The sequence below is a fragment of the Montipora foliosa genome, chromosome 10 (genome assembly GCF_036669935.1).
Source record: "Montipora foliosa isolate CH-2021 chromosome 10, ASM3666993v2, whole genome shotgun sequence".
Lineage (NCBI taxonomy): Eukaryota > Metazoa > Cnidaria > Anthozoa > Scleractinia > Acroporidae > Montipora > Montipora foliosa.
The window spans coordinates 7,142,616-7,152,615 of record NC_090878.1 but is presented as its reverse complement, the minus strand read 5'-3'; the positions used below and the strand labels follow the sequence as shown (position 1 = coordinate 7,152,615).

The 10,000-nt window shown below is 39.7% G+C and overlaps 4 protein-coding genes across 4 annotated transcripts in view; 3 read left to right on the top strand and 1 right to left on the bottom strand.

Moving 5' to 3' along the window:
• LOC137973419 (dystrophin-like) overlaps window positions 1–77 on the top strand; it is a 22,719-nt gene extending 22,642 nt beyond the window's left edge. Inside the window, exon 23 of the mRNA XM_068820219.1 lies at window positions 1–77. This exon is cut by the window's left edge and continues 243 nt beyond it. The gene's annotated coding sequence lies outside the window, so the exon portion shown is untranslated.
• A 1,335-nt stretch (window positions 78–1,412) lies between these two features.
• LOC137973422 (tetratricopeptide repeat protein 28-like) lies at window positions 1,413–3,778 on the top strand. The gene is made up of 2 exons (XM_068820225.1): window positions 1,413–2,276; window positions 3,633–3,778. Exons 1-2 carry the CDS (start codon window positions 1,550–1,552, stop codon window positions 3,776–3,778), a joined length of 873 nt encoding a protein of 290 aa, XP_068676326.1. The 5' UTR covers window positions 1,413–1,549.
• Window positions 2,296–8,051, bottom strand: LOC137973420 (uncharacterized). Its single transcript, XM_068820220.1, has 2 exons — window positions 6,930–8,051; window positions 2,296–5,879 (listed from the first exon to the last, which is right to left on the bottom strand). Exons 1-2 carry the CDS (start codon window positions 7,908–7,910, stop codon window positions 5,484–5,486), a joined length of 1,377 nt encoding a protein of 458 aa, XP_068676321.1. The 5' UTR covers window positions 7,911–8,051; the 3' UTR covers window positions 2,296–5,483.
• Window positions 7,942–10,000, top strand: part of LOC137973423 (intraflagellar transport protein 25 homolog) — a 3,454-nt gene continuing 1,395 nt past the window's right edge. The window contains exons 1-3 of the mRNA XM_068820226.1: window positions 7,942–8,165; window positions 8,832–8,938; window positions 9,032–9,100. Coding sequence (XP_068676327.1) covers window positions 8,074–8,165; window positions 8,832–8,938; window positions 9,032–9,100 — 268 coding nt within the window. The 5' untranslated portion in view covers window positions 7,942–8,073. The remainder of the gene's footprint in view (window positions 8,166–8,831; window positions 8,939–9,031; window positions 9,101–10,000) is intronic.

Below are 10,000 nucleotides of genomic sequence, written 5' to 3'. Positions count from 1 at the left end.
TTAAGGACATACATTTGAACTGCGGGAAAGAAACAAGTCAAGTCTTAAGATCATCACAGTTATAAACGCTACTTAAGCTGTAACGAAAGGAAAGCCTGAAAAATTCAGGCTTTCCTTTCGTTACTGCTTATTAGTAGCGTTCATAACTGCGATGCTCTTAAAACTTGACTTAAATTTATTAATATAAATAGAAACAACAGTAAATAGCAAATGGACATCGATAGGGTCGGCGATGAATATTGCTGATTACGGCAAAGATGCCCTCTGGCTGAACATGAACAGAACCAGATGACGGGGCGGCGTGTTGTAGTTAGAAAAGCAGTTGTGAAAGCTGCAACAGAAGCAGCATGGTGATCGGCATAAACGTTAGCGCTATGATTAATGCTATATTACGTGACAAGGCGTGCGAGACAGGGAAGAGAGTCTTATTGAATTGCATTGTGGGACTCTTGAGTTTATTTACTCAACGTCGTTCATAGTGTCTCCATTGTCGTATACTCTGCAAAGCAAAAAGACTTTCCGATATTCTTGTGAATTACTTCGGGTAGAATATTTAGAACTTATGAGCTTATGATCAAATCTTTTCGCTTTCCGGACAATTGCGAGCCATCGGGAGGCACGGTGGCCTCATGGTTAGAGTGCTCGACTCCGGATCGAGCGGATCGGGTCTTGGGCAAGACACTTTACTCAAGATTACGGTGCCTCTCTCCAGCCAGGTGTATAAGTGAGTACCGGCGAAATGCTGGAGGTAGCCCTGCGATGGCCTAGCATCCCATCCAGGGGGAAGTAGAATTACTCATAGTCGCTTCATGCTACGGAAACCGGAGATAAGCGCCGGCCTGATGGGCCTTCTGGCTCGTAAACAGAGACTTTACAAACGAGCCATCGTTTTAAAATTGCCCTTGTACAATATTCTGGTGGTTTAGGAAGCTCAGTTCCTGGTATATTGCTTTCTTGCAACTTGAGTTCTTGCACCGCGCTCTCAATGATGAAAATGCGTCCCCGAAAACAATCCCACAATGCAATTCAACAAGGCTCTCGGCCCTGGCTTCCCCACAACCTCCAGGTCGCCATATTTCGTGACTGTGTTCCTCTACTGATCACGTGAGCAAGAATTTGGAAAACGCATAATGAATGTGGGTAACCACTATGGTGCGGAGCCAAGCAGGGGAGGGGAGGGAAGGAAATCTTTCCCTCCCCCTCCGCCTATTTTTGTCTCGCCCCAAATATCAGTCCCCGCAAAGGCTTATTACGCAAGCTAAATGTCGGACTTCCTTATGGAATTATGAATTTGTTTTCGACTGAAAAATAAAATGATGGAGAAACTTCAGTGTTGTAAGTTGGAGGAAAATAGGTAATAAAAACACAGTTATTCCTCTTTGTCCCCCAAATAAATGGCAAATGTAGTAATTGCTCGTTAAAATTCAGTGACTTAAATTAAGCATAGAAATTCCTCAAACTAACGGGTGGCAAGACACGTTGACATTTGAAGCGCGTATCTAACGAGATCGCGTATCTAAAACTTTAATTAGCTTTGGCAACATACAACATGGGTTCTGGCCTTTGCTCCAAATTTCGAAAATGGAGGAAAACCCGCTCCAGGCAAGAAAAACTGAAAGAGGACAACACTCCGTTTTGCGTCACTGAGGAAAATCAAGAAGACGGAGCCGCCGAAAAAGAAAGGTTGAGAACAACCATTTGTGATGAAGATGATGACGAAATGAAAGCAGTTTCGTACACAAAACAGGACATGGAAAATTTGATCGCTGAGATGGAAAAAGAGCTTCAGAGGAGCAACAAATCAGAAAGGGAAAAGTTATTGTTAGATCTAGGACATGCCTACTACAAACTGTGTAAATTTGAAAAGGCAAGACATTACTATGAGCAAAATTTTAACCTTGTCAAGCGAATGCGCTCTCTGCCACGTTTGCAAAGAGCTTACTGCAATCTTGGATGTGTTTATAGAAGGCTTGGCGATTTTGACAAGGCGGCCCAATTTTTAGAATCTGGATTAGCGATTGCAGAGGGAACACAAGATTTGAGATGCCAGGGAAGGTTTTACAATAACCTTGGTAATATCTGCGAGATTCAAAGGGATTTTGAAAGCGCCATTTACTATCACTCCAAAAGGAGGAAAATAGCCGAGATCTTAAAGGATGGCGACAGTGAAGCGAAAGCGAGTGCTACCATTGCGAATGCATATCATTGCATGGGGAATTTAAGAAGAAGCATCACCTATTATGAAAGCGTTGTGATTTGGTTGAGAAGAAAATTAGGTAAGGGTTACTGTAAAATCTAGAAGGCGCGTGAGCTTTTCTCTACTCTAGTCTTCCCCAAAAGAGGAAAGATATAAACGCCGAGTAAAATGTCATTTTTTTAGTCGATGCAAAATACTTAGTTTCTTTACATTAACATCAAAGCGTTCGCAAACGAGCAAAGGCGTTTTTGATAAAAGGTTTTTTTCCTTTTAGATGCACACGCGATGATTACTGCCGCGGAAAAATTTTCTTCCCGGAGAGAAAACTTGTTGTCTTTTTTAGCCTGAAACATTCTGTTATCCCAGGAAACGCTTCTTCCTCTATACACGGAAGGAAATCTTTCGGGTCCTAAATGTTTTCTTAACAATATTGTTCGTTGTTTGCGTGGCATTCGTCAAGCTACATCGGACGTATAGTCCTTGCATAGAATCTATTATTACCATATTATACTCTCTGATTATAATTACGTGCATCTGCAACTATGGAAAATAATGGTACTAAAGTAGCTTGCACTTTTTCTGCATGACCAAAGGATTCTCTTTAAGCTATTTTTACAGTTTGAAACTTGCTTTGTTTCCGCATCAATTCATCCCACATTTTTTCTGTCCAAAGGATTCTTCCATTTACGCATTAACCTTTTTTCACAGTTTGAAACTTGCTTTGTTTGCACGTGTTCAAGTTCAAGCCGATCAATTTTAAAGTTTGATTAGCAGTCGTAAAATTACAAAATTTTGGCTTATGCACACTTTATGAATACGGGGAACGGCTAGCACAGACGGAGAAAAACATTTTAACAGTAAAGAGAAGACAAAATATATACTTGACGATAGAAACAAGAAGCCTCACCTCGGAATTCAAATTTTATCTCATTCGACAGCATGCTAATTGTGCATCACGGAGGCATCACGTACTTTCCATCGACTCAAAATTATCATTTTTCTGTGCCTGCTTTTGTCAGGTCCGCTCATAATACTCTTTTGAAGTCACATTTCCTAGCAACATTAAGCAACTGCACCAAAAAAAGGGAAGTACTAAATGACAACATATGACTGCCAGACGCCACTCACCAGAGACGGCTGGGTTTCGTACGGCGAGAAATTCCCGCCTTTTTTTGGCGAATTGGAAATTCCGTAAAAGTGGAACATAATTGGTTGGGAGGGAAACGCGGAGCGCTCGAAATATCTCCCTTTCGTTTTTTATTAAAAATTCCCGTTTGAAGCGCGCCCTAGATGCCCTTAAAAGTAATTCAGCGAGACGCTTTGTCACAATAAAAGGAAATAGCTGGAGAACAGCATTTCAAGACCTGAATTTTGATTCCATCAAAAATGATTCATAAACTTAACTGTGTATACTCTACATTTGATTAATCATTAGCATACCAAGAGAGAGAGAAGAACAGACTGACTCGGATATCGCAGCTACCTACCGAAGATGAACAATGGGTGCAAATATTACACCACAAGGCAACAAAACAACTTTTCAAAAGAGCACTTTACCAGTATCGTTTTGCGCAGTATTAGTTCTTATCCATTAATTTCTGCAAATCTTTTTTCATTTGTACTTTTCCTCTCCCTGTTCTTGTTAACTCTGCTATCTTAAAAAAAAAGCATAGCTTAACCTAAAGGGCATATAATCAGTTCACTTACATCTTGCCCTTTCTCCACACTTTTGTAGTTTACTTAATGTGTACAAAAATGTAAAATAAAATATATAAATACTGATAATGCATTCCTTTTTATCATTGCAAAATGGAAAGTACCCTGTTCACACCAAAACTTGAATTAAACATGTTTTTACGGTGTTTAGTTAAACATGCTGTCAAACTGTTTTCTTTTTAAATTGTGAATACTGATTTTTGTGGACTACAAATTTAGCACAGATCAAAGTATGTATTGAATCTCATGTAGAAGCGAGTCCTACATTTTTGTGAGTGATTTTCATTTTGTTAAACCCAGGTTAATTAAACATGTCTTGTTAGTGTGAATGGAGTATAAAGAAGCTTGGGTTCATTAATCATTTCTTTTTCCAAAAAAAAAATGTTATTATGAGACGCACAGAGCTCTCAAGTCTCACGCATTGAGTGCGAGTCTCACATATTTCGATGCAATCTAAGGCTCTCATGCCGAAACGAGCATTTCCCATGCATTGGCACTTTTCTCGTAGGTAACTCTACCTTTTAAGCTTTCAGAAGTGCTTATGAATTAAGAATTCCTTCCTTCACTGGCACTGAACTTTGGCCAATGTTCAATCAGTTTGCGGGCAACCAATTTTCTTGTTTCTTCAGGACTTGCACGCGTTAATTAATATAGGAATTATAGGCCAATATTTTAGCTCAGGCAGACCAAAATAACATGGGTTCTCTTAGCAAGCAGCATGAAAAAACCAAAATGGCAGACTTGATGGTGCATTTCCAGCGATCTGAAAAGTGCAGATTGTTTGGTGCCTTCGGCACAAGAAACATAGGACACCTGCGCCTTTGATGCAAATCTCCAGCAACCATCTCACTCTTTGGAAACTTTAGGACTTGAGAGCTCTGGATGCAATAGACCCATATCACTCAATGTCCAAACAAAAGATTTTGCCCATCGAACCTCTCATTCAGTGTGAGGCTGGACGGGCAAAGACAATGCAAAGACAAAGCCTTTATTCTCCATGGACTCGAAAATGGCCGCCGCATGATAAAGGTGAATGCACAGGTAAAGAAAAACGAATTCTGAAATTGCTGTGGTGAAAGGGACCACCGAGACCATTTTAAATAAGCCAAGGGTAAAATATGCAGCCAATCTGCCAAGACAAACAGGCATGATAAGGCAACATTAACATCTATTTATTATACAATGTCATGTCATCTGGATCCTCAAAATGAACCTAAGTAAAAGGCAGGTACAAAAGTCAGACTGGATCAACTCGGATCCTTCACCCCGCATCGACATTAAAAAAATGTTAAGGCCTCAAGAAATCACCCTAGCCCTAATCTTAAAGCTAACCTTGGTGAAATCAGGGCAAACGTCAAATTTTTTTGGTTTACAAAACCGTTTTTTGCTCAATCTTAGGTAAGCGAGGTTTGTTTTGCACAGTAATAACATTAAGAGATGTCACCAATATCTTCACTGTAAGGTGGACAAACAAGATACTCTAGACTTACAAAAGGGCATTTTTCCATCCTTCCTTGTAGCATGGGGATTTAATGAATGAAGAATTAGCATTAATATAGAAAGGTTTACCCTAGTTAATGTCGAAGTTCACAAGATTAACTGTTCCATTGACAAAGAGCTGGTAAATCTCAAGTTGTGGAATATCTGTTTCAACATACCGATATTCATCTAAAACCACCAAAATGTTGCACCACTCTGAGGAACAGTGGTAAGTCTCTGAGACGTTGAATTTCAAAGACTGTTTTTTAAGATAATTAAGTACTTGCTTGTGCACTTGCCAATCAAGTGACACTCCCAAAGCAGGTGACGTCAGTAACCAAGCCACAGGGATGTGCTCCATATCCATTCTACCATGATTAGTAATCATTTCAAGTGATGAAGCATTGGGGACACTATTGCACTGTTCCAGAAATTCACTGAGGTTTAGAGTGAAATCAGAACTTGATAGCAAGGGATCATTGACTTCCTTTAAAAAAAGTAAATAATAAAGATGAGTTCTTTGAAATAAGGAATGTCCCAGTAGAAGCATCCTTTTACAATCAGTAAAAAACCATGCATTCTATACCTCTTATACCCTGCACAGCAAACATACCTGTTTGAACAAAGAGCTCCCCAAATAATTTTCTGTAACCTGGCCACGCCTTTCGTTCGAACAGAAACACTTGCTACGCAACCTATATATCTTATTGTATTGCCTATTAACACCAGTCTCCAGTATCCTCTCTCAATTAAAGGGCATAACCCTTTTGCCCCTTAGAGGTTCCCCAATGACAAGAAAATTGTGTGGGCTAAGACAGCATCTACACCTGCATCTACATGTTCCAGCACTCAGAAGAGTCCTTTTGACTTGTGGCTGTTTCTGCTTAGATGGCCTCATACAATGTAAGTCTTTTTAGAGACATCACTGCCAAGCCGGCCACTTCTGCTGGAGAGGACAGGACAGCTACAACACCAGGGGATTCTCGAATAGTGTGTGGTTCTTAACATCCCACAGGGAACTTATGAACATAGAAGATATATTAGTGAGATGGGGTCTGCGGTTTACAGTCCTTATCCAAGAAGACTTGAAAGTCTAATCACTTGCAAATGAAATTACAATGGTAGCACTTTCTCCTCAATTTCTTTTAAGATCCTAGTGTTGATCTGGCCGGGGTTCAAACCCGCGACCTCCTGTATGACAGCCCGATGTCAACCAATTGGGCCACTGGTGCACAGAGTAAAGTAAAGTAAAGTAACCATATTTAACGTTGATAACTCATAACAGTAATTCAACTGACAAACCTGAGGTCGACGGTGCGCTCATTTTACTCCCCCCTCTCCATCAGTGCTCCGTTTTACGGGTATTTAAAGCTACTTAGCTACACGGAAAGGAAAGAAGTCCAAATAAGGATGCGAGATCCAGTAATCGAACTCAGGACCTCTTGCACAAAGGCCGCGCACTAACCCACTGTGCCATCCTTGTATTTTATAAAACATTATGGTGTTCATGTAAAATCACATTGTAAAGTTAAAATACCTTGATGTCCAGATCACTTTCTGGGTAACATCTTTGGCTTATTGGTTGTACTGTCCCTTCAGTGTAATCATACACTCCAACCTCCTCACTTCTCACAACAGTTATACATGGGGGTTCCTCCTCAAGGAGACCTTGTAAAATTGCAATCCTTCCACATACAGCCGCATCATAAAATTCAGAATTCCTCGATGCCTTCTCTTTGCTATGCAGAACTGACTCCAGAACAGCCAAATTGATATTTAGTGTCAAAGAGGGCGAAATTGTTCTGTTGCTGTGCTTAACTTGTTTGTACCAAGGCAATGGCTTGATGCACGGGTCCTCACACTCTATTTCATCAGGATATTTCTCATCACAAATTGAGCTTACTGAGAAACAAGTATGATCATTTGCCATCTTGGCATCTTTCTTACATAGAACCTCTACAGGTGTACATTCCTCAGAAACCACGGTATTTTGGCCATAACATATCAAATTGTCAACAGGTACACTGCCACCTGAAGGCAATGAATTGCAAGACGGATCTGCTCTTTGCGAACTAAACTGAAGATCTTCGGTAATTTTATTGGCAAAGCCACCAACCACATCATCATCATTATCATCGTACACAGGAACACCAATATTGCCAATGCAATTGTCATTTCCTTGGACCTCCCTTCTAAATGGAGGGCAAACAGATTCCAAGCTTCGACGTCTTTGCTGAGAATGAACTGTAGAACATCGTTTGGCAAAGTCCCACAAGATATTTGCAAAATAATGTCGGCTTTGAGGGTTGCATTTACATGTGCGAGATGTGAAGTCATCGTTGCTGTTCGAAAGAAAAGGACTCAAAAGAGCTTTCATTCCATCTCTGTTTTCATCTGTCACTTCCCCCTCGTAACCACGACGATTGCGCCCAAAATCAAGGAATGTCGAAGAAAATTGTCTCGTACTTAAAGGGAACATTTCCCATCCAAGTTTCCTTCCATACTCTTCCTTCTCCATCTTGTGAACGAGCCTGTAGCCAACCAGCGTGTACCCTCCAGCCACATATGCTCAATAAGGAAACTCGTCCCAGCTCTTTACCACTCACCAAAAGGTGAAATGAACTTGGTCTCATTTTACACAGCTTTTCTTCGGTGCCAAGAATTGTTTCACACTGACGGATATGTTTGATGTTGCCTTAAGTAGTGCTGGAGCAACCATTGCCCTTGCAACATCATATGATGAAAATTATCCACCAGAGAACATAATTGATGGGTATGAACTGTGTATAATTTACATGCTCGTATCTTTTTGCAACAAGCTTATCATTTCCAGATTTTTTGGGCATTTTACTTCTCTCAAGCGTTATTTAGTCGCCAGATGGAAAAAACTCCCGAGATCTATGGAATCGTCCGTTCCTTTGACTTCTGAATGAAATCAACCTTAGTTGTACTCAATGACAGTATAATGTTGATATGGTTGCCATGGCAACAACAGGACACGAAAACAATAGGTCACCTTTGATACATCAATATTTACACATGGCTACGAGGCTTAATAATTAAGCTTGAATATTATTTTTTTAGAAATCTCCCTTGTGAGACCAAGAAAACAGAACTGAGCCGTGAAATTTGACCTTATAACAGCCTCTGAATATTGATATATTGAACTTGCCTACTGATGCATTAACAAATTGAGGCATAAGTAATAATGTAGAAAAGGCAAAGTATTCCAAAACACAAGTTTTAGACTTAATGTGTACATTGGGCTGAACAGTGAGGTAACCCTGTCTTCACAGTGGTGCTCAGTGCTATTATTAGATCCTACAAACTTATCTGAAGCCCGGGGAGGGGGACTTCCATATAAAGAGAGGACGGGGATGCTTGTCGTTGGAAATTTTGAAAAGAACCCCTAAGAGTTTGGTTTGTTTCCTTTACACAGGAGTCTTGATACATTTTGGCCAACAACAGGATTGTTTCCACAAGAATTCATCATTACTTTCAGCACATTAATGAGCATAGGAAACATTAAAATCCTCTGTTCAAATGGTAAGCAGTCAGTAAAATTCATCATCATGGGAATAAAGTATAAGCCACTCCTGATTCACGTACATTAGTGACAAAGTGTCCATTTTTTTACAGTTAAAGACCTATGTATTGAGAAAAGCACAAAGACAGAACCAGTTGATTTTGAACCACTTGTAGACAAAGGTATGTCATATTGACAAGTGATACTAACATTGTTATACCTGACATCATTGCAGCCAAGTTGGCCAGTGTACAAGATGATACACTTGATAGTCTTTGAGAAATTTGACTCGTTATTATGCACTGATTTTCATCATTGTGTCGCAGAATAATCTTGTGGTTGCAAAATTAAATCGTGTTACCGGTATTAACACTCTTTTGGGAGAAAAAAAGAAAAGCTCTGCACATATAAACACAGAATATAAAACTCACTAGATTACACAACTAAGAGATACCGGTAATGAATTGTAATACACTGTATGAGTACAACAGCAAAAGTTGGTTGCTGCTTATGTACAATTAAAGGAAATGACAAAAGGAAAAAACAAGACCAAACCAGAATGAACATGGTTACATTGACTGAAATCAGGTACCGGTATATCATAGTGAAGCTATAATAACACAGTGTACCCCACCCAAATAGATAGTTCACAAACAAGTTAAGACTATGAGTAACCTGTTTTAAATGAGTAACTTGTGAACCTTCAAAAAAGTAACAAAAGTATGACTAGTTGGTTGGAGTCAGACATTTTTGAATAATACAGTCTAAAGGTCATTCAGCAGTCCACCTCTCTTCTCCAGTTGACTGTTATAGATGGTACAACCACTTTGTATACAATTACCATAGCTGAGTTGGTGAGGTTTGATACTCATTCAACAATCTTGTTCTCAGTGCAGCAGGTACAAAACACTGACGTCTCAGGTCACAGGTCTCATTCACAGGTCTCTGTTTTACCAACACAGAACAAACCTAAACATTCGTTAAAGATAACCTTAGGCCTAATTAGACCTTAACAAGAGTTTTTAGGCCTAAGTTTAGCTTTAATGAATGTTTAGGTTTTTTTCTGTATTGGTAAAACAGAG

What these genes read in the sequence shown, in the direction of transcription:
- LOC137973422 (XM_068820225.1), top strand. Translation starts at nt 1,550, where the DNA reads ATGGGTTCTGGCCTTTGCTCCAAATTTCGAAAATGGAGGAAAACCCGC. An exon ending in TTGGTTGAGAAGAAAATTAG is followed by an intron (nt 2,277 to 3,632) that starts GTAAGGGTTACT and finishes ATTAATCATTAG; the next exon opens with CATACCAAGAGAGAGAGAAG.
- LOC137973420 (XM_068820220.1), bottom strand. Translation starts at nt 7,910, where the DNA reads ATGGAGAAGGAAGAGTATGGAAGGAAACTTGGATGGGAAATGTTCCCT. An exon ending in AAAGTGATCTGGACATCAAG is followed by an intron (nt 5,880 to 6,929) that starts GTATTTTAACTT and finishes CTTTTTTTAAAG; the next exon opens with GAAGTCAATGATCCCTTGCT.